The following is a 24,895-nucleotide window of genomic DNA, read 5'->3' on the forward strand; positions in this document are numbered from 1 at the left end:
AGTGGGATTGAGTTGTTGCTCTATCCAATTTATAATTCTGGTCATTGGTCCAGTAACTGAATATATACACATCGAGAGAAACTGAGGTTGACGCTATTTATGTGTCTCAGTCTCGATGAGATAACAGATGATGAAAGGATTGAATTGTACGGTAACCATATCATTGACAGGTAGCTACTCCGCTGAATCCAAATCTATCAGGTGGCCATGATGCCTTGCAAGGGGCCATATATATATATATATATATATATGGATCGGTAGCAAAACCCGCTTAGAGATAAGTTGAAGGAGCCGCCAAACATGCGTATGATTTCTTAACTCTAAACTATTTTTCTGTAGATATTGATTTAATGTATAAACTGAAAAATTTGTGCCCTAATCTTGGTTCTAAGGGAACGATCTGTTATATGCAATTTTTGTTTTCCGCCGCTATGACTTGATCATTTCCTAGCAGTTAGGCTGTATGCCACTAGCTAATCTCAAATTGCTTTGACGAATAATTGATTTATGTCTGTACGATGCCTCTGACAGATGTGAGTTGGTTTGTGTCCATTTTGGTACTTTATGCATAATGGGGTTTTGTTATTTAGACTAGGCTACACGCCACTAGCTAGTTTGGATGATGAAAACACTAGGTTGATTCGGTTGGCCACGACACGACCTTACCTTGGTAAGTATCGACCCTAAGATCTGGATTGAGAAACATCGATTAGATTAATAAGATAAAGTAGGATAATTATGGTGAAATTGGATATACCATACCATTTCTCATTGGTTGATCACTTGTTCATATCTCGTTTTTATCGTAGTTGTTATTTTAGTATTTTTGTTATTCTTATTTGAATTTTAGTTAATTTGGATTTTATTAAATTGTTGGGTAATTTTATTATCTCACTTGATTTCGTTGTTTTAGTTGTTTTTGCATAGTATTAGATTAATTGATAGCTCGACTTTCTATGGGATTGACCCACTTTACTACAATAGCAACCCGTGCACTTGCGAAGGATTTAAAATTGTTTTTAACAAAACAAGTTTTTGGCGCCGTTGCCGGGGAGTTGGAATTATTTGATTTCTTTAATATTTGTGTTTCTATTTTTGTAGTTAGATTTTATTTTATTTTATTTTAGTTGTTTTTATTATTTTCTAGTTGATTTGTGTATTTTTGCGTTACTCTTTTTCTTTGTTTTGAGTTCTTTTGAATGCAAGGTCACCGATCGTTGGATGAAGAAGTGCTTCCTTATTTTGCAGGGTCAATTTGATAGGTAGAAAGAGAAGAGAACTTGAAAATTTGGAAGAATCAAGTGCATCAAATTCAAAATCCAAAGAAGAGATGGTGAATCCACTATGTTCGATGAAGGAGTTTGCGCATCATACCATTGAAACGTCACCCTCCTTGTAGCAACTGCTGTAACTAGTACAATTCATGCATAGTAATGATAGAAAATGGGCCCAAAACTTTTCTTTTTATTATATGTAATAAGTCTTTTGTACACAAAGAGCATCATTTACAAAAAGCCATTTACAAAGACAAAAACAGGGGAAACAGTGTAGCTATTGCTCCTCACTTGCCGATGCCCCTCCGACTGCGTCATCACCTAGATCCTGCATCCACAAAGGAAAATAACGGGGTGAGCACAAAATAATGCTCAGTAAGTAAACCCTCTATCTGTTTATCCTCGTATGTATTTCTCTTAATTCTTTCCTCAAACTTTCTGTTGTTTTCTACTAAACGTCATGGCCTCATCTTACCGGAGGTACGGCCAGATGGCGTTCACACAGCACCATCTCACTCTTCATGACTGTCGGGTGGAGTTCACACAGCACCAACCCGCTCTTAGTGACTACAGAGTGGGGATCACGAAGCACCTACCCAGTTTTCGTAACTATCGGGTGGAGATCACAAAGCACCTACCCGTTCCTCATGACTTTCGGGGGATGATCACAAAACATCAACCCGTTTCTAATAACTAATCGGGTGATGATCACAAAGCATCAACCCATTCCTAATAACTATTGGGTGATGATCACAAAGCATCAACCCATTTCTAATACTCTTCTCATTCACTCTACTCTAGCACTTCTCATTCTCTCTACCCTTAGAGTAGTTGCATCCACAAAGTTCTCTACTCTTAGAGCAAGTGCATACACAAAGTCTCCTACTCTTTCTTAAGTCACTTCTCAATGTACAATTAATGCCTATGGATGATTCATCTCCACTAATGCACTTATGAAATGCCAACATGCAATGTTGCAAGAATTAAGGTTCACTACTCATGCTCAAACCTCTATTAGGCATTTCATCAAACAACTCAAGGGCATAACAAAACCCTACTATAACAATAATTCTATGTCTTTCTCTAACCATCCAAAATGGGGGAAAACTCCCTCACATAGCCATATTTCCTGCCATAGAATAGCACTTCCAAAAAGGATTTCTCAATATCCTTCAATTCCATCTCAAACTACATTTCCAACCCACATCTCACTTCTCACAATTGAAGTGTATGAACAACCACAAGCAATAATAATCTCAATTTAAAACTCAATAACATAGCATATAACATGTATATAACATACATACATAATGGCTATTAAAAACCCTAATCAAGAAAATTCTCAAATCTCAACTTGGGTCGGGATTTACTTACTTTGTTATGGAGAGATCTCACTAGCTCTTCCTTTCTCTTGGTTTGCTTGACTCTTTCTCTACTCTTAAATAAATAAACCAAAAGACCTCAAATTCAAATATACATAAAAACTCACAAAGCTTCACAACCAAAGCAAGAATCCTTACCTTAGGATGCCTTAGATTAATTTTCTACCCTTAATCACTCCAACAGCCCTTTAAAAATCCTTGAACAAAAGAAAGAGAAATTGAGAGGAAGTAAGAAAGGAGAGTGGCGATGGGGAAGAAGAATGAAGGGTTTGCAATGACTTCATTCCTTTTAATGAAATTTATGCACAAACATTCCCATTTTGCCCTTACTCTTCCTTAGGAATTCCATCTATATCCTTTGATTCATTACAAACACACCCCCATATCAACATATTCTCCATGAAAATTCCTTACATATTACTCCCCACTTTTCTTACTAATTAGGGGTAGAATGGTCAAATTTCCCTTAGGGAAGAAAATATCTGAAACTTAACAAACATTTTGGTCGGCCCGTTGCCGCGGAGAAGAAGCTTCTGTCGCCGCGGCAAAACTGTCCAGCAGCTTCCCCGTGGCTTCAACACCTCTTCGCCGCGGCGTAGATTCTTCTTCGCCCCGGCGAAGCCTGAAACATTGAACTTCTTCTATTTCAACCAATTTCAGGGCAAGTATTCAACATATCACTCAATCAAAGGTCAACCAAACAATACTACTAATAAACCAACTCAAATAAGAGCAAAAGAAGAAACATTAGCTACGTACCTCAAGTGGGGCGTTACACTCCTGTATTGTTTTGAGTGCTGCAATGAGGAATTATGAGTTGAAGAGTATCCATTTTCAAATGTTTCCTTCATTCCATGGGATGGCCACTGAAGATCCATTGACATTTATTAGAGATTTTTACTCAACCATGCAAACTTTTCCTTTGCAGGGTTTGACTGAAAATCAATTGAGGATGAGATGTTTTCCATATACATTGAAGGATGTAGCAAAGAGTTGGTTCATTTCATTGGCATTAGCTTCACTTACTACTTTGGACGTGGTCTACAACAAGTTCATAGGTAAATTTCATTCTCATGCAAAGACTACAGAACTAAGAGGTAAAATTGCTACTTTCTCTCAACTTGATGGTGAGCCGTTCCATGAGGCTTGGGAAAGATTTAAATTGATTTTAGTTCAATGTCCATATCATAGATACCCTTTAGAATTGTTGAATCAATTTTTCTATAATAGACTAACACAGGCTTGCCAGGCCATAGTTGACAATGTTGTAGGTGGTGCCATGGGAGAAAAGACCGCAGAGGAGACATACGAGTTGTATGAGATGCCTAGTGCCAACTCACAATAGAAAAGTGTTAGAGGGAAAGCAAAGCGAATTTATGAAGTGATTGCTAACATCGAGTTGGCGATGCAAGTGTCTGAATTGACAAAACAAGTTAAGACCATGTGCAACATGATGATGGGGCAAGGACAGAGTAGTTCCAATGAGGTATGTGCTATGTTTGGTAAAGTTGGCCATACTACTAATGTTTGTCCTTCAGGTGAGAGTTTTCCAAAAGTTATGGAGCAAGCAAACATGATGAACTCTTACAACCAAAGACCCCACAATCCGTATTCGAACACATACAATCCTAGGTGGAGGAACCATCCAAACTTTTCATGGAGAAACAACCAGCCACAAGGAAGTTCTAAACACATCATGCAGCCAAAAAAGCCATCATTGGAGGAGACATTGAACAGTTTCATTCAAGCTTCTCAAAAGAATAATCACTACTTCAAACAGAGATTGCAACAACAAGATGCATCCATAAGGAAGATGGAGGTCTAGATAGGCCAAATTGCAAAGTCATTGATGAACAATCTTACTTCCTCGCAAATGCATGAATTGCTATCGCAGTATAGTGTGCAAAAGCAAGGGTCGATCCCACAGAGATTTGTAAGTTATCAAGTAATCCTAATAACTATGCCTTAATTAAACAAATAAATTCAAGCAAATTAAAGAACTAGTGATTAAAACTAAATGTAAAAAGAAAATAATAATTAACTACTACTGACTAAGCCAAAATAACACCAATAAAAACTAATTTAAGAACCAATGAACTACAACCTAGGCATCCAATTTCACCATAATAATCCAATTTTATGCCAACTATCAAACTATAGTTATCATAATCCAATTTATAGGGCTCGCACTCACATAATTAGGGTATTACCATAAGGTGTTCGAGATTAACCTAGTATCTTTAACACGAGACTAGCTAGGGTGTATAGTCTAGCCTACTGATTAAAAAACCATTAAACTCAAGAGCACTCGAAATCAAGAATAAAGGATTAAAGGTGCATCTGTCAGGGCGTATGCACAAATACTAATCATTCAAGAAATCATGAACCAATTAGCATTTTGTACTAATCATTCAAGAAATCATGAACCAATTAGCATTTTGTCAGGGCGTATGCACAAAATACTAATCATTCATTCACACGAGCTATTCAAGATTAGCTAGGGTGTGTAGTCTAACCTTGTCTCACACAATCAATTAATTAACATTAAAGGTGATCAAACAATAACATCAATTAAAAATTGAATAAAGGATAATGAATAAAACTAGAATTGCAATGGATTGAAAAGACAAATAGTATTAATAAAGACATAAAACCTTCTTATAAGGCTACATTGGATCCCTAGAAAAGTATTTAATTACAAATGATCATAAGGAAATCAAACCTCAAAATCTTGAAAACCATGAAGTACAAGAAGAAGAAGATGAAACCCTAGGTAAGATCTCCTCTCCTTGCCTCTTCCTAATTATATTTGATATTATAAACCCTAGTTCCCTAAAATATTGCTAAGGACATCTATTTATAATATTAAAGTCATGAGGGTATTACGGTAAAAATTTATACTTCAATTTAAAATGCATAATAAAAAAATATTTACATCTCCAAGCACTAATGTAAATTTCATCTCCATTTTAACCATATTCCAGGTCCAACTGGGCCAAGATAAAAACATAAAAGTTGTAGCTATGTCTCTTATCTTTAAAATGCCACTAGAACCAGGTCGATTGGAGTTGTGCAGCTCGAGTTATGATCATTTTCGTGTAGCATATTCTAAAATTTTCCGAACGTCAATTTCCCGCATTGTGTCGTGGCATGATTTTGTGGCACCGCAGCATGAAGTTTCTGTCCATTTTACAACTTTTTCTTGCTGTGGCGTGGGAATAATTTTTCTACAGTGAGCAATCTTCAAAAATTCATAACTTCTTTGTTTGAGCTCTGATTCTCGAACCGTTTGTTCCCATACGATTCTGATTTTTTACTCTTCAACGTCCATACTTGAAATCCTCATTTTTAACCACATAAATACCTGAAAATTCACAAAACATACCTGTGATTCTAGAAAGTAAAAGAGATATAGAAATTAAGTAAAATTAACCAATTAAACCTAATTCCCACACAAAATACCCTTAAAATCACTAAGTATGAGTGCTCTTCCAAGCACTCATCAGTCATTACAAGGTTATGTTCCTGGGAACTTACCAAGCCAACCCTAGCAAGCAAAAATGGTCACAATTTTGAGGAGTGGTAAGGTAATTAAGAAGGATATCAATTTTGAAACTAATGAGCCCTTGTCTGATTTTGCAGGTAAAAAGAAAGAGGGGAAGCAACCGAGTGTGCCCATGTAGAATGAGGAGATTGAAGATCAACATGTGCCACCGAAGTCTTATGTCCAACCCGTGCCTTTTTTGGGACGCTTGATTAAAAGAAAATGGGCAAAGTCATTTTCTGATATATATGACATTTTATCTAAGGTTAATGTGAACTTACCCTTTCTTGATATGATCAGGAACATGCCAACTTACACGAAATTCTTCAAGGAGTTGAACACTCGCAAGCGTAGGTATGAGCCGTAAGGGAAAGTGATGATTTCAGAGACTGTGAGTGCAGTGCTCGAATGCAAGTTACCACCCAAGCTAAAAGATCTAAGGAGCTTTGTTATCAACATCACTATTGGTAAAAAGAAAGAAGAAAGAGCGATGTTGGACTTAGGTGCAAGTATCAACCTCATGCCATATTCCATCTATCAGCAGTTGGGAATGGGAGAACTAAAACCTACAACAATGACCTTGCAGTTGATAGATCGATCAGTGAAATATCCAAGAGGTATTGTTGAAGATATTTTAGTTCAAGTTTACAAACTAATTGTTCTTGTTGATTTTGTGGTGTTAGATATGGAGCAGACTCAGACCATAGCAGTAAGTTCCCTATTTTGCTAAGACGTCCCTTCATGGCCACAACAAAGACCATCATCGATGTGCAAAATGGAAAGCTAAAAATGATGGTTCTTGATCAAATCGTTGAATTTTCAGTTTTCAGTTCTATGTCCTTACCTCCAGATACTAATTATTATTTTGCAGTTGATTCTTTGGATCCTATCATTGTGTCTAGTTTTCCGTAGGGGAAGACTAAAGATAAACTGGAGTTTGCTTTGACAGTAGAGGATGGTGAGTTGAGTGACGATGAGGCTAGGGAGTACGTGGTAGGGTTGGATAGTGAGATTGGGGACATGTCTGATGAGGAATTGAGGATGGCGATTGAACATATTGATGTCAAGTTAGTTTCTTCCATTGAATCCCCACCTAAGCTTGAGTTAAAACCCTTAACACCTACCCTTAATTATGCTTACTTAGGAAATGATCAAACCCTCCCTATAATTATAACTTCAAACCTAACCATAAAGGAGGAGGAGAAATTACTTAAGGTGTTGAGTGATCATAAGACAACCATAGGTTGGATAATAGCAGACATCAAGGGAATTAGCCCCACTATGTGCATGCATAAAATGTTGTTGGAGGAAGATTCCAAACCAACTAGGGAAGCTCAAAGGAGGTTGAATGCGCATTTGCAAGAGGTGGTGAGAGTTGAGGTGTTGAAACCACTTGATGTTGGGATCATTTATCTTATTTCAGACAACAAGTGGGTGAGTCCAGTTCATGTGGTACCAAAGAAGTCGGGCATTACTGTGGTAAGAATTTCTGATAATGAGTTATTACCAACTAGGATGACAACAAGATGGCGGGTCTGCATTGATTACAGGAAGTTGAATGCTAAAACTAAAAATAATCATTTTCCTTTTCCTTTTATTGATCAAATGTTAGAAAGCTTGGATGGTTATTCTTATTATTGTTTCCTTGATGGTTTTTTAAGTTACAATCAGATTCCTATTGCTCTAGAGGATCAAGAGAAGATGACATTCACATGTCCATTTGAAACCTTTGAGTATAAAAGGATGCCCTTCGGATTGTGCAATGCTCCAGCGACGTTTCAAAGGTGTATGATGTCCATCTTTTCTGATATGATTGAAAAATTTATTGAGGTGTTTATGGATGATTTTTTTGTTTTTGGGTTGTCATTTAATAAATTCCTTGATAATTTAAATTTGGTTTTGAAAAGATGTGTTGAAACGAATTTGACATTGAGTTGGGAAAAGAATCATTTCAGGTGAACCAGGGAATTGTTTTAGTGCATGTGGTATCTAGTATGGGTATTGAAGTAGACAAAGATAAGGTTGATTTGATTGCTAAATTGTCGCCACCCACATCTGTGAAGGGTGTGTGAAGTTTTCTTGGTCATGCAGGTTTCTATAGGCAGTTCATAAAGGATTTTTCTAAGATTAGTAAGTCGTTGTGTAATCTCTTGGCTAAAGAAACACATTTTGATTTCAATGATGAATGCTTGACTGCTGTTAATATTTTGAAAGATAAACTCACATCTGCACCTATTCTTATGTCACCTGATTGGTTACTTCCATTTGAGTTGATGTGTGGTGCTTCTGATTTTGCATTAGGGGCAGTTTTAAAACAGAGAGTAGGAAAAGTGCATCATGTTATTCAATATGCGAGTCGTACTTTGAATGATGCACATATTAACTACTCAACCACTGAAAAAGAATTCTTGGCTATTGTGTTTGCTTTAGAAAAATTCCGCTCGTATTTGATTGGTTCTAAAGTAATTGTGTTTTCAGATCATGCTGCATTAAGATATCTGTTGAGTAAAAAGGATGCTAAGTCCAGGTTAATCAGATGGATTTTATTATTGCACGAGTTTGATTTGACTATCAAGGATAAGAAGGGAAGAGAAAATGTAGTGTCGACCACTTGTCTAGACTGTCATAGTAGGTGCCCTAGAGCCAATCAATTATTATAGAATTTACTCTTTGTAATAATGTTCATTAATCAATAAAAGACATTTTATTCTATATCATGTAAATCATAATTGTATGTATTGATATATGTCCTTAGGATGGTAAAATCGTGACGAGGGTATTAAGTGTTTCAAATCTTGATAGTGAGAAACCTATAATCACATATGGTGGCCATTCTAGAAATGTCTGTAGCCCTAGTATTATTCTAACCAAGGACACGGATAATACAGTAAGGCTATCATAGTGTTGAATGACCTTGTCCAAAGGCAGTGACTAATCTCACTTGTCAAGGTTGTTTAGCGACAATCTAGTGTAAAACATGGGTGCTTGCTATAGGCAAGTTCATTGGACAAACCCACCAGAGGATTCTATATGGATGGTAACCCTAGTGTCTATGGAATAAATCCTCTAACGAATGGTGGTGCATGTGATCCTTAGACTTGAGATCACTAGAGCGTCTTGTGCACCGATTGGTGTAGTTTGACACTAGCCCAATGTAGTTCTATTTAGAGCTATCAATACGGTAGTGATTGGCTACATCGAGGAGTGTATCAAGACTATGATGGATCTACAAAGTATTCATCACTTCCAGGTGCGGGAGAAGTTATCTCACAGCGTAATTCAGTGAATGGCAATGACACTAAAGTTGTGGCCATAGTGGGATTGAGTTGTTGCTCAATCCAATTTATTATTCCGGTCATGGGTCCAGTAACTGAATACAAAGATATCAAGAATAACTGAGGTTGACACTGTTTCTGTACTGAGCCTCGATGAGATACCATATGATGAAAGGATTTGATTGCATGGTAACCATATCTTTGATAGGTAGCTATTTCACTGAATCCGAATCTATCAGGTGACCATTATACCTTACTAGGGGTCAATCTTGGTCTGTGTGTAGTGAGACGATTGATTGGTGTCAATCGCGATACTACTTACTGCCGATATAATAAGGAGCCTACGGGTCATACACTTAGAAGATAGGTTAAGGATGGTCAATTTTGGAAGGGTATATTCGTCTTTTAGATGAATGGCCATATTGGTCATTTTGCTATGTAATTAAATTTACTGAGGTTGTAGCCTATGTCCAATTTTATTATTGGAGTAATTTAGCAAAATTATGAATTTAATTATTAGAGTTAATATTAATATTTAACTAAATAATTAAATAAGGGTTAATATGCAATTATACCTAAAGTTTGGGTTGTTGCTAAACTTGAGGGGTGGAAGAGATATTTGCTTGATTATTTAAAGAAAGCAAAAGTAGGTTTTACCTACACTTTTCATTCCCTAGCCATGCATTGAAATTGAGAGAATAATTTTTCTTCTCTTCTCTATTCACTCTCTTCCATTACTTGACTTCTTAAAGCCAAGAATTAATTCTAGCAAAATTAATTCTTGGTCATTGGCGTATTGTCTTCGTGTGGACGATGTGAGTTTGATTCCATCCTCGAATAGGTAGCGAATCGTATTCAGAGATATTGACGGAGCCTTCAGTCACAGGTATAATTGAATCCTTGTATGGATTTTTATTATTTCAATTTAAGCATGTAAAATATAAATATATATATATATATATATTAGACCTTGATCTTGGCAAAATTAGAGTAATCGATGGGCGAAAAATTTTTGTTTTCCGCTGCCATTGTTCATCAATTAGTAACATAGACTTGTGGAGACAACAAGCTATGAAGAGCATAATCAAGATGGGGACTACCGCCTCATTGAGATCTTCCCTGATGAACAACTTTTTTCCATCCTTGGAAAAGAACCTTGGTATGCTGACATTGTGAATTATCTTGCATGCTGTATAATTGACCCTGATTTGACCTTGCAGGAAAAGAAGAAATTCTTATCCACTGTTAAGCATTACTTCTAGGACGATCCTTATTTGTTTAAAAGTTGTTTAGATCAAATAATAAGGAGATGTATCCTTGACTCAGAGCAGTAAGACATTTTAAGACATAACTAGGAATCACCTTGTAGAGGACACTTTGGTGGGAAGAAAATGACACATAAGGTATTGCAATCTGGATTTTATTGGCCATCCTTATTTAAAGATGCTTTTACCTTTGTGCATGATGTGATCATTGCCAACGGACAAGGAATATTGGCAAGAGAGATGAGATGCCACTCATGACATTTATGCTAGATGAGTTGTTCGACGTGTGGGGCATCAACTTTATGGGTCTGTTTCCTAACTCTTTTGGTTATACTTATATACTTGTCGCCGTTGATTATGTTTCAAAATGGATTGAGGCGATTGCCACAAAGACTAATGATAGTAAGGTTGCACACAATTTTCTTAAAGACTTTATTTTTACCTGTTATGGTACCTCTAGAACTATTATTAATGATGGGTGGAGTCACTTTTGTAACAAGTCTTTTATAGAACTGTTGAAGAAGTATGACATTAAACATAAGGTGGCAGCTCTGTATCATCCTCAGACTTAGGGCAAGTAGAAGCAACAAGCAAATCAAGGCCATTTTGGAGAGAACAATTTGCATATCAAGGAAAGATTGGGCGGTGAAACTGAATGATGCTTTATGGGCATATCAGACAGCTTTCAAGACTCCACTTAGGATAAGTCCCTATAGGTTAGTCTTTGAGAAAGCGTGCCATCTACCAATTGAATTAGAACATAAGGTGTATTGGGTGATAAAGAGATTGAACCTTGACATGGACAAGGCTGGACAGGAAAGGAAATTGTAACTAAATGAGTTGGATGAGCTTAGGAATGAAGTGTATGAGAACGCTAAGATCTACAAGGAAAGATCTAAGTTGTACCATGACAAAGTAATATGACGAAAAGAATTCCAATTAGGTATGAAAGTGTTACTTTATGACTCACGGTTGCGCCTTTTTTCCAGGGAAATTGAAGTCAAAATGGATTGGGCCATTCATAGTTTAAGAAGTGTTCCCTCATGGAGCGGTGGAGATAAAAAACTTGAAGACGAGAAACCGATTCACAGTTAATGGACACCAGCTCAAAGCTTACCGGTTAATTTATGCTCCAAACAAGGAAGTGAAGTACTTCAATGATCCTGAATGACGATTGAGTGTCCTATCTAGCTTAAGACGATAAACAAGCGCTTTTCGGGAGGCAACCCGAATGTTTCTTTCCCTTTGTTTGTTTCGTTTTTATTTATTCATTTATTTTTATTTCAGTTTACTGTTTTAATTACATTAGGAGTGTGTTATTTTGGATTTTATTTTATATGTGTTTGAATTTTTAGCAAATCTAACACTTAGTTTAATTTTTCCAAAAAATCCACTTCACGCCGCAGCGCAACTTCTTCAAGCCGCGGCGCAACTTCTTCAAGCCGCAGCGCAATTTTATGAGCCGCTGCAAAAATGTGGTGATTTTGAAATTCAAATCCATAATCATGCCAAGGCACAAAATTTCAAGCTGTGACGCTTTTACGCCATTTTTCATTTTAAGCGCTGAAAACCTGAATCATACGGAGGTGCAAAACTTTGCGCCATGACACAATTCGCAAAATATAAAAAGAACATATAAGTTTTGATTGCGTCGCAGCACAGTTCTTTTTCTTTCAATTTTCTTTGCCTCTTTTTCAAAAAAAAAAAAAAAAATTGCTACAAATTGTGTTTGATTATCCTTAACACTTCTAAACACTTAATTTTGTAGAAATTGCTCCATCTGAGTGCAAAAATTCAGCCAAAGAGAAGTTAGGGTTGAATTGGGGAAAATTGGATTTTGGGCATCACTCTTCAATTCGAGGCAATTGATTACAATTCTTGCTCTAGTAAGCATCCTAGATCATTCACTTGTGATTTTATTTGAATATTTGGTTCTGGACTGTTGCGTTTAGGGTTTGATTGATTTTGGGTGTTGATTGAGCGGGATTTTGATTGGATTTTGTGTTGATTGTGTTGTGATTGGGTGTATTCGGTGTTGTGTGACTGTCGTGTAATTGGGCATTGGGCGAGATTGTTGGTGGAGTTGTGTTATTGTGTGATTTTTAGGAGTTTCGATATCCTGATTTATTGTTATGGCATCGCACAAGAAGGGTAGAGATGCGGCTAGTTCTAGCAGAGGTCTTGGAGGTTCCTCATGGGATACCCATGACCCTAGATTTGTGAGTTCAGCTGCTGAGGATAGGTATAAGGACAATGTTATAAATGGTTGAGGATTCGTGGATGAACGAGGGTTTGATTTTAAAAGTCTTTATAAGGGAATTACTAACATTATTAGTGATTTGAGTTGGAAAGACTTTACAGCCCAATCAGAAGCAATTGTTGAGCCTCTCGTTATGGAGTTTTACGCCAATGCCTTTGAGCATAGAAATGGAAGAATTAGGATTAGAGGGAAAGAGGTGCAATTTGATGTTAGGATGATTAACGAGATTTATGGGTTACTGACGATTTCTGAAGAGGAGGATGATTTTTCCGAATTCCTTAAGGACCCAAACTATGATGAGGTACTATAGTGTTTGACAAAGGGTCGAGAAGAGTGGATTTTTTGTTGGAACAACAGAAGAAAGGGTTTCAATGCGACTTCACTCATATTCACTCATAGGGTGTGGGAGTAATTTGTATATGCCAAGATCTATCCTTCAGGGCACCTTAGCATGTGGACACTGAGAAAGCTCTCATGATATATGCCATATCTTAGAGGATGCGGATCAACATAGAGCAAATTATCCATTTTGGGATTTTGTATGTATCTAGATCTTTGAAATCCTATCTATTTCCTAGCCTTATCATTGTCTTATGTGTATCTGTGGGAGTTGTTATTAGGGACGATGAAGTGAAGAGACCACCATTTCCACCGCTAACAGTAAAATATCTCCAGAATATTACCAGTGGGGGTAAGGGAGTTGTAGCCCAAGCATAGCCGCACAGACAGAGAGCCTCGTACCTATCAACATCTTCCTCCTAGTCTGTACATGGTTAGATAGCCGACTTGAGAGCAGAGATGAGAGAGTGGCAGACATAGGTCACAGGTCAAATGACGTATCAGGCTGAGTGCTTATAGACACTTCAGTGGATCCATCAGTTTTAGTTATCTCAGTTAGAGTGGATCTGGGACAGTTTGTAGTTCCTATCTACCTAGGGAGTTTCTAGCCGAGGGCACCTGTTGGTGGTGTTGTAGGAGGTGATGGGGGTGATTTTGACATGGATGGCGATGATTTGGATGATGATGATGTTGATGGTGGTGGTCAGTAGGAGAGACTAGATCGATTTACTGATGGATTTCCTGCTTCTTCATTTTATTTTCTGTACTTTTGTTTTTAGTTTGTTTTTGTGTGATTTTGCTTTTCAGTTTATAAACTTTAGTTACTTTCTTATGGTTTCCATGTTCTTTACATTTCTATTTTATTTATTTTTTTCCATAAACATTATACAGATTAACAGACAACATGGATTCTATCCAAGACACCATCTATCATTTTCTTTTGTGTTGGTGGATTTCATGTTGATTACAGGATATGCATTCAGTGGAGTTACTTCTAGACTTTCCGATTTGTTCCTTAATTAGGGGGTAACTAGTTTCTTTCTCTTTTACCTCTACGTTGTTTTGTTGGCTACATTGGGGACAATGTACGATTTTGGTTAGGGGTGGGAAAGTATGAAATTGTTGCATGCCTATAAATTTGGTTTATGGAAGTTTGTGTTTCCTGGATGATGTCAAATGTCTGTGATATTGTTGATGGCAATGACATGTAGTATTTAGAAGAGGTGATTTTTACATTAATTCGAGAATTATCCTGGATGTTGATTTTTGCTTGATTTCGAAACTCTTGGGTTTGTGGTTTGTTTGGTTAGTTGGTTCCAACTTTTGGAGGTGTTTTGTGGTGAATTTCCTATGCTTTTATGAGATCCCTAGACTCTAGAACCTATTTGATGATCACTTGAGGTGAAATCCTAGACAACGCATGATTTAAGAAATTACTTAGGCCATCTTTGGACCATTTGTGCCCTTCAAGCCAACCTTTTATGCTATTATCCTTAGTCACCCCGTTGAGCCTTATTGTATATATTTAGCCTTTATTTTCCTTCTTTCAACCCACAATAACCTGTCCCATTTAACCCTTCAACACATTTCCTACCCATAATTTTCTTTTAAGAGTAATTAATCTAAAATTTTGAAAGTGAAATGTGTGTGGCTTCCAGATTTGTATAAGACTTTTTGAGGATGCTCGAAAGACTGGGTTGGGGGTTGTTGTGTGGGAAAAGGAGGATGTTGGGTGATATTCATGCTTCCTAAATTGTTGTAACTTTATGTCTATTGTTTAAAAAAAAAAAAAAATGCAATTCAATAAGGAAGAATGAAAAGGGTTCAGATCCAATTGTGGTTAGGGAGAGTGATGCAATAAAAAAAAAAAAAAAAGGCATTCCGGGTTTGAGAGAGTAAGTTGTTTTGAGCGATTGTGTTCTTTGAATTGTAAGATTTTTCCATTAATTGCTTGAATCCCTTACGTCCTTAGCCTAACGTTACAAGCTTAATGAAGTCCTAACGATCTGAAGTTGTGTGTTGCTCCACATTAGTGGAGAGTGATCTGAAAAGAAGGCTTATGGAGTTGTGTTTTTAATGTTTTCTATTTTATGGGATAAAAAATGTTGTTTTCTATTGGAGATTGCAATGAAACCACCTCTAAGGCTAGGATTAATGATTTGTGGATTGATTGTGATGGAGAGTTGAGAACGAAGGTGAAATTGATTTTTAAGGTGTTCTTGGATGTGTACGATCATTGCTTATTCTTGTTGTAGTGTGTGTATGCAATGTATGAGGCATATTTATTGATGAATCTAGGAAATCCATGTTTTGTATATATGTGTGTTAGGAATTGGTAGGATGTTTGTGGGTAGCATTGCTAAAAACCCTCACGAGACTATAACTCGTCCACTAGGGGGACCTTGGGGTTTAAAGACTTATTGCATACGCTAAATGCAATCGTGTCAACCTACAGAAGTGGTTGAGTTAGGACTAGATTTAATTGCTTTCATTGCTAGGGACTAACAATAAACTGGTTAGGGGTTGTGTTGAGTGGTGAAAATGTAGATTTATTTTGTGATTTGGGGGTGAAATTGTAAAGAATTCAAGTTTTAACGTATTATTTTGGATGAGTTTCCTTACTTATTTTGTTATCTCCTAAAATCACGGGTTTTTGTAAAACCCCTCCCTAGCCGGGTATTTCCTAAGTATCCCTTGGCCATTTCATCTTTGTCCCTTAGTAAGCAATTCCATCTTTGTCCCTTAGTCAATTACCAAAATGCCTTCACTTTTATTGAATTCTCTATGATTTTCTATCTCTTTTCACTCCCCACAAAATCAACTAGTTTTGAGTGAAAAGACTATTTTACCCTTAATGCAAATTTAAGGCATTTTCTTCATATTCTCTTAAAATAATTCTAACAAAATTTAACTAAGGGCTATACAACATAATTTAAATCATGTGCCTCAATGTTGGGTGTTACAATTTTATACTCATTTACATGTATATTTTTGTAATATATATATTTAGTGAGTTTTACTGTTTATTTTACGGGTATACTAGCTAGAGAGAGAGTCATTATAGAATGACATTGTTTGGCATGTTATTGAACATTCAACCTTAGCATGCATTCTAAACAAAATATTAAAACATGCCGGTACATGGCTCAACTAAAACTGATTTCCTCGAGCCTAGAGGAATCGGTAAGTCACCTAGGGGTCCTATAATGAATATCTTGAGTCTTCAAGTATAATTGCCTCTTCCTTTGCTCCGCCTCAGGTACATTACAAAAACATCATACTAAATTTACAATAAAATAAATCTTAATGTAATTTTACATCAATAAATTTAGAAACCTCGATTTACATTCGAGGGGAATGAGATAAGAAAAGAATGTACATCGAGAAGGGGAAGGAAGGCAGGACACGCATGCCCTATTTTTAAAACTTACAACCATACATACCTAAAAATAATTTAAAACATTCACCATAGGTAATAGGGCTCATGTATCGGGCACCATGCAATATACAAACAAGTACATGGCATACATTTCAAAAACAATCAATTTTTTAATTGGGTGGGTTTATTATTAATTACCTTCTTATATGTGTAGAATGATTATTGGCTTTATAGGTTATTAAAAACTGCAGTTTGGTCCCTTCACAAAAAATACATAATTGGGACAGCAACTTTGTCGCCACGGCGAAACAGGCAACCCTAAAAATTCCAGTAAGAATGTTGCCACAGCGAAGTTGTTATTTAACCGCGGCAAAGTCTGGAAATCCCAAAAACTACAGTTCACCTTTTTGCAGTTATACATGTAATAACACGTATCCAAATCAAATAGAACACACAAGCATTCGACCAGGATACCAACCAACCAATATAACATCCATCAACACATTATTAAACCAATTGATCAATTGAATCACTCATTCAAAAGCAGAGTTTGCAAATTTTGTAGACTTTACAAAATAACATTTTATCAATCAAATACATGTTATAAATCAGACAACAAACTATAAAATTTGGTACCCTAGGCTCTGATACCACTGTTAGGAAACGATTAAGTTATGGCAGCGGAAACAAAAACATAAACATCATGGATCGTTCCTTAGAACCAAGATCAGGGTACAAATTTACAGTTTATAAAACATATATTAGAATCTGCATAAAAATCAGTTTAAAGTTAAGAAACCATACCCACGTTTGGAGGCTCCTCCAACTTAACCACCGAATGGGTTTCGATACCGATCCAAAGGTAGAATCGAACCAACGGTAGTCCACATGAAGATAATCCCAACGAACTAAAGAGGGATTTCTAGATCCTTTTTAGCCTTAAGAACCAAGAACAAAAATCAAGATGAAACTTTGATTCAAACAATTGTAAAGTGGCATGGAAGAGAGGAAAGGGGCTGGGGTTTCTCTAAAAAATGATTGAAAATGAAATTCTCTATTAATTTCACAAAGTGTTGCACTTATATAGTGCACACTTTGCCCTATTCCATCATAGAATAGGCTTGGGCACCAACCCAAACAACCCCTATGTCCAAATAGCCTCATTTAGATATTATTATTATTATTATTTCAATTCAATTCAATTCAATTAACATATATTTCATAAATTAACATTTAACAATAACAATAATTCATTTAAATATATGCGAACACATATTTAAATATAATTTCACATATTTAATTGTATATTAATAAATTTAATAAAGGCTACGACCTCAGCAAATTTAATTGCACTGTGAAATTACAAAAATACCCTTTCGCCTAAAATGACGAAAACGCCCTTCTTATAAACAGGTTCTTAAATTATCTTCTATGTGTGTGACTCATAGGCTCCTCATCATATCGGTAGTGTGTAGTATAGTGATTAGCACCAATTAATCATCTCACTACACACAGACCAAGATTAACCCCTAGCAAGGCATCATGGCCACCTGATAGATTTGGATTTAGCGAAGTAGTTACCTGTCAACGATATGGTTACTGTACAATCTAATCCTTTCATCATTCGTTATCTCGACGAGACCGAGGCATAGAAATAGTGTCAACCTCAATTACTCTTGATATTATGTATTCAGTTACTGGACCAATGACCTGAATTATAAATTGGGTCGAGCAACAACTCAATCCCATTGTGGCCACAATTTTAGTGTCATTGCCATTTACTGAATTACACCATGAGATAACTCCTCCCGTACCCAGGAGTGATGAATCCTCTGTCTATCCACCATAATCTTGATACACTCCTTGATGCAGCCAATCACTACCGTATTGACAGCTCTGAAAAGAACTGCATTGGGCTAGTGTCAAACTACACCAATTGGTGCACAAGGCGTTCTAGTGATCTCAAGTCTAAGGATCACATGCACCACCATTCGTTAGAGGATTTTTTCCATAGACACTAGGGTTACCATCCATATGGAATCCTCTGGTGGGTCAGTCCAATGAACTTGCCTACAGCAAGCACCCATGTGTTGCACCAGGTTGTCACCAAACAACCTTGACAAGTGACATTAGTCACTGCCTTTCGACAGGGTCATTCAACACTATGATAGCCTTACCGTATTATTTGTGCCCTTACTTCAGAATAATACTAGGGCTACGGACGCTTCCAAAATGACCACCTTATGTGTGCATAGGGTTCTCACTATCAAGATTTGAAACACTTGATACCCTCATCACGGTTCTACCACTCTAAGGACATATATCAATTCATACAATGATGATTTACGCGATATAGAATAAAATGCCTTTTATTGATCAATGAACATTATTACAAAGAGTCAATTCTACAATAATTGATTGGCTCTAGGGCATTTACTCTACTCCAATATCCAATTAGAATAGATAGGCTGTAACCCTAATCCANTTCTGCAGATTCTTGCTTTATGATAAAATGTAAAATTATACCCTTGATCTTGGCTCATGTAAACGATCCTGTTATATTAATTTTTTTTGTTTCCACTGCGTATACGGGACCGTTTACTAACATATATATTAAGATTTAATTGACAATAATAATTCATTTAAATATATGCGTACATATATTTAAATATAATCTCACTAATTTAATTTTAATATTAAATTAAATACAGGCAACAACCTCAGCAAATTTAATTGCACTGTGAGATTACTAAAATACCTTTTTATCCTAAAAGAAAAAAATGCCCCTTGTACAAACTAATTCTTAAATTATCTTCTACTCGTAGGCTCTTCATCATATCGGCAGTGAGTAGTATCGCGATTAACACCAATTAATTATCTCACTATACACAGACCAAGATTGACCCCTACCAAGGCATCATGGCCACCCGATAGATTTGGATTCAGCGAAATAGCTAGCTATCAACGATATTGTTATTGTGCAATTAAATCCTTTCATCATCTGTTATCTCATCGAGACTAAGGTACATAAATAGTGTCAACCTCGGTTACTCTTGATGTGTTTGTATTTGGTTACTAGGCCAATGACTGGAATAATAAATCAGATTGAGTAACCACTTAATCCCACTGTGGCCACAGATTTAGTGTTTTTGCCATTTACTAAATTACGCAATGAGATAACTTCTCCCGTACCCAGAAGTGATGAATCCTCTGTCGATCCACCATAGTCTTGATACACTCCTCGATGTAGCCAATCACTACTGTATTGATAGCTTTGAATAGAACTACGTTGGGCTAGTTCCAAACTACACCAATCGGTGCACAAGGCGCTCACGGTGATCTCAAGTCTAAGGATCACATGCACTATCATTTTTTAGAGGATTGTTCCATAGACACTAGGGTTACCATCTATATGGAATCCTCTGGTGGGTTAGTCCAGTGAACTTGCCTACAGCAAGCACCCATGCGCTGTACTAAGTTGTCGCCAAACAACCTTGACAAGTGAGATCAGTCACTGTCTTTCGACAAGGTTGTTCAATGCTATGATAGCCTTACTTTATTATCTTTGTCCTTGGTCAAAATAATACTGAGGCTATGGACATTTCTAGAATCACCACTATATGTGATCATAGGGTTCTCACTATCAAGACTTGAAATACTTGATACCCTCGTCACAGTTCTACCATCCTAAGGACTTATATAAAATGCCTTTTATTGATTAATGAACATAACAATATGATTTACATGATATAGAATAAAATTCCTTTTATTGATTAATGAACATTATTACAAAGAGTCAAATCTATAATATTTGATTGGCTCTAGGGTGCCTACTTTAACAGTGGTACCAAAGAAGTCGGGCATTACTGTGGTAAGAAATTCTGATGATGAGTTAGTGCCAACTAGGATGACAATAGGATGGCGAGTTTGCATTGATTATAGGAAGTTGAATGCTACAACTAAAAAGCATCATTTTCCTCTTCCTTTTATTGATCAAATGTTAGAAAGATTGATTAGTTATTCTTATTATTGTTTCCTTGATGGTTTTTCAGGTTATAATCAGATGCCTATCACTCTAGAGGATCAAGAGAAGATGACATTCACATGTCCATTCGGAACTTTTGCATATAGGAGGATGCCTTTCGGATTGTGCAATGCTCCAGCCATGTTTCAAAGGTGTATGATGTCCATCTTTTCTGATATGATTGAAAAATTTATTAAGGTGTTTATGGATGATTTTTCTGTTTTTGGGTCGTCATTTGATAAATGCCTTGATAATTAACTTTGGTTTTGAAAAGATGTGTTGAAACGAATTTGACATTGAGTTGGGAAAAGAGTCAATTCATGGTGAAGTAGGGAACTATTTTAGGGCATGTGGTATCTAGTAGGGGTATTGAAGTAGACAAAGCTAAAGATGATTTGACTGTTAAATTGCCGCCACCCACATCTGTGAAGGGTGTGCGAAGTTTTCTTGGTCATGTAGGTTTCTATAGGTAGTTCACAAAGGATTTTTCTAAAATTAGTAGGCCTTTGTGTAATCTCTTCGCTAAAGAAACACCTTTTGATTTCAATGATGAATGCTTGACTGTTTTTAATAATCTGAAAGATAAACTCACATCTGCACATATTCTTATGTCACCTGATTGGTCACTTCTGTTTGAGTTGATGTGTGATGCTTTTGATTACGCATTAGGAGTAGTTTTAGGACAAAGAGTAGGAAAATTGCTTCATGTTATTCATTATGCGAGTCGTACTTTGAATGATGCACAGATTAACAACTCGACTGCTAAAAAGGAATTATTGGTTATTGTGTTAGCTTTAGAAAAATTCTACTCTTATTTGATTGGTTCTAAAGTGATTGTGTTTTCAGATCATGCTACATTGAGATATCTGTTGAGTAAAAGAATGCTAAGTCTAGGTTAATCAGACGGATTTTATTATTGCAAGAGTTTGATTTGACTATCAATGATAAGAAGGGAAGTGAGAATGTAGTGGCTGACCACTTGTTTAGACTTGTGGAGACAACAAGCCATGAAAAACATAACCAAGATGGGGAGTATCCCCTTATTAAGACCTTCCCTGATGAACAACTTTTTTCCATCCTTGGAAAAGAACTTTGGTATGCTGACATTGTGAATTATCTTGCATGTGGTATAATTGACCCTTATTTGACCTTGCAAGAAAAGACAAAATTCTTATCCACTATTAAGCATTACTTCTGGGACGATCCTTATTTGTTTAAAATTTGTTCAGATCAAATAATAAGGAGATGTGTCCCTGACTCAGAGCAACAAGACATTTTAAGACATAGCCATGAATCACCTTGTGGAGGACACATTGGTGGCAAGAAAACGACACTTAAGGTATTACAATCTGGTTTCTATTGGCCATCCCTATTTAAAGATGTTTTTACCTTTTGTGTAGGATGTGATCATTGCTAATGGAAAGGGAATATTGACAAGAGAGATGAGATGCCACTCACAACATTTATGCTAGTTGAGTTGTTTGACGTATGGGGCATTGACTTTATGGGTTTGTTTCCTAACTCTTTTTGTTATACTTATATACTTGTCGTAGTTGATTATGTTTCTAAATTGATTGAGGCGATTGCCACAAAGACTAATGACAGTAAGGTTGTACTCAATTTTCTTAAAGACTTAATTTTTATCCATTAGGGTACCCCTAGAACTGTTATTAGTGATGGGGGAGTCACTATTGTAACAAGTCTTTTGTAGCATTATTGAAGAAGTACGACAATAAACATAAGGTGGCAACTCCGTATCATCCTCAAACTTTAGGGCAAGTAGAAGTAAGTAACAAGCAAATCAAGGCCATTTTGGAGAGAACAGTTTGCATATCAAGGAAAGATTGGGTGGTGAAACTGAATGATGCTCCATAGGCATATCGAACAGTTTGCATATAGGTTAGTCTATGGGAAAGCATGCCATCTGCCAATGTAGTTAGAGCATAAGGCGTATTAGGTGATCAAGAGATTGAACTTTGACATGGACAAAGATGGACAAGAAAGGAAATTGCAACTAAACGAGTTGGATGAGCTTAGGAATGAAGCGTATGAGAACGCTAAGATCTACAAGGAAAGAACTAAGTTGTACCATGACAAAGCAATACAACGGAAAAAATTCCAATAAGGTATGAAAGCGTTACTTTATGACTCATAGTTGTGTCTTTTTCTAGGGAAATTGAAGTCAAAATGGATTGGGCCATTCATAGTTCGAGAAGTGTTCCCTCATGGAGCGATGGAGATTAAAAACTTGAAGACAGGAAACCGATTCAAAATTAATGGATACTGGCTAAAGGCTTACTGTGAAAATTATGCTCCAAACAAGGAAGTGGAGTACTTCAATGATCCTGAATGATGATTGAGCATCCCATCTAGCTTAAGACAATAAACAAGCGCTTTTCGGGAGGCAATCCAAATGTTTCTTTTCCTTTGTTTGTCTTGTTTTTATTTTATTTTTTTTGTTTATTTATTTATTTTTATTTCAGTTTACTGTTTTAATTTCATTAGGAGTGTGTTATTTTGTATTTTATTTTCTGCGTTTAAATTTTTAGGAAATCTAACACTTAGGTTAATTTTTCCAAGAAATCCACTTCACGCTATGATGCAGATTATTCAAGCCGTGACGCAATTGTGGCATCAGACCTGACGATGACACAAACGCGCAATTAGGCCGCAGCTCAAATAATTCATGCCATGGTGAAAATGCAATGATTTTGAAATTCAAGTATGTAAACACACGGTGGTGCAAAATTTCAGGCGCGAAGCGTTTACATTGTTCCTCTTTTTAAGCATTGAAAACCCAAATCATGCCGAAATGCAAAACTCTGCGCCATGGCTCAATTTACAAAATATAAAAAGACTAGATCAGTTTCAGTTATGCTGCAGCGCAGTTCTTCGCAATTCTCTTAATTTTTTTCAATTAATCTTCAATTTTTCTTTTCTTGAAATCACTTTGCACACATCCTAAACACTTGATTTTGCAAAGATTGCTCCATTTTTGTGCAAAAATTCAGCCGAGGCGAAGTTAGGGTTCAATTGGGAAAATTGGATTTTAGGCATCACTCTTTAATCTGAGGTAGTTAATTACAATTCTTGCTCTGGTAAGCATCCTGCATTACTTTCTTGTGATTTTATTTGCATATTTGGTTCTAGATTGTGGCGTTGAGGGTTTGATTGATTTTGGATGTTGATTAAGCGAGATTTTGATTGGATTTTGAGTGGATTGTGTATTGTGTTGTGATTGGGTGTATTAGGTGTTGTGTGACTACCATGTAATTTGGCATTGGGCGAGATTGTTAGTGGAGTTGTGTTATTGTGTGATTTTCAGAGTGTTGGTACTCAGATTTATTGTTATGGCATTGCACAAGAGGGATAGAGATGTGGCCAGTTCTAGTAAAGGTCTTGGAGGTCCCTCACGGGACACCTATGATCCTAGATTTATGAGTTCATGTGTTAAGGATAGGTATAAGGATAATGTTGTTAATAGTAGAGGATTCGTGGATGAATGAGGGTTTGATTTTAAGAGTCCTTATGAGAGGATTACTGACATTATTAGTGATTTGACTTGGGAGGACTTTACAGCCCAACTGGGAGCAACTGTTGAGCCTCTTGTTATGGAGTTTTATGCCAATGCCTTTGATGAGAATGCAAAATGTCATATTTACCCCCCCTTAATGTCTAGTCTTTTATACTTATTTACTGCCTAAATGTACTCATTATTATTCTATTTTGATTAGGATGCAAATGGAGGCGTTAATTGCAAAACGGAACTAATTAAGTGAATTCGGACAGTATCGACATTGTTTCGTAATTTGAGCATAACTCTCTCGTCCGAGCTCCGATTGAGATGATTCAAAATGATGTGGAACGCTAAGAAAGAGATCTAAAATTTAATGTTTTTATTCTGGAGAGATACTTGCTGCATCAAGGTTTTAATTGAGCTTGAAGTTGACGTACCTACACTACCGACGTTCTGGAACATTCTGCCTTGTCATGCAATTCAAATAGGCAGACTATTACAAGAAGTTTTGAAGACCTATTGCACGAAAATTATAGCTGGAAAACACCACTTTCCTATTTTATTTTAGGACTTTATTATTTTATTTCCAATTAATCAGATTAGGATAAATATTACTTTAGGATATTAGAATATTTT

At 36.4% G+C, this 24,895-nt stretch overlaps 1 protein-coding gene and 1 non-coding gene across 2 annotated transcripts; one reads left to right on the forward strand and one right to left on the reverse strand.

The window, feature by feature from the left end:
- Positions 1-3,743: 3,743 nt before the first annotated feature.
- On the reverse strand, positions 3,744-3,850 carry LOC116137558. The gene has a single exon (XR_004129204.1). It is a non-coding gene; the product is annotated as a small nucleolar RNA R71 (small nucleolar RNA).
- A 2,726-nt stretch (positions 3,851-6,576) lies between these two features.
- LOC116137554 lies at positions 6,577-11,835 on the forward strand. The gene is made up of 5 exons (XM_031423249.1): positions 6,577-6,909; positions 7,113-7,679; positions 7,872-7,986; positions 8,292-8,727; positions 11,730-11,835. The coding sequence occupies exons 1-5, from the start codon at positions 6,577-6,579 to the stop codon at positions 11,833-11,835; spliced, it is 1,557 nt and encodes a 518-aa protein (XP_031279109.1).
- The last annotated feature ends 13,060 nt before the right edge of the window (positions 11,836-24,895 follow it).

Source organism: Pistacia vera, unplaced genomic scaffold, assembly GCF_008641045.1.
Source record: "Pistacia vera cultivar Batoury unplaced genomic scaffold, PisVer_v2 Contig330, whole genome shotgun sequence".
NCBI classification, from domain to species: domain Eukaryota; kingdom Viridiplantae; phylum Streptophyta; class Magnoliopsida; order Sapindales; family Anacardiaceae; genus Pistacia; species Pistacia vera.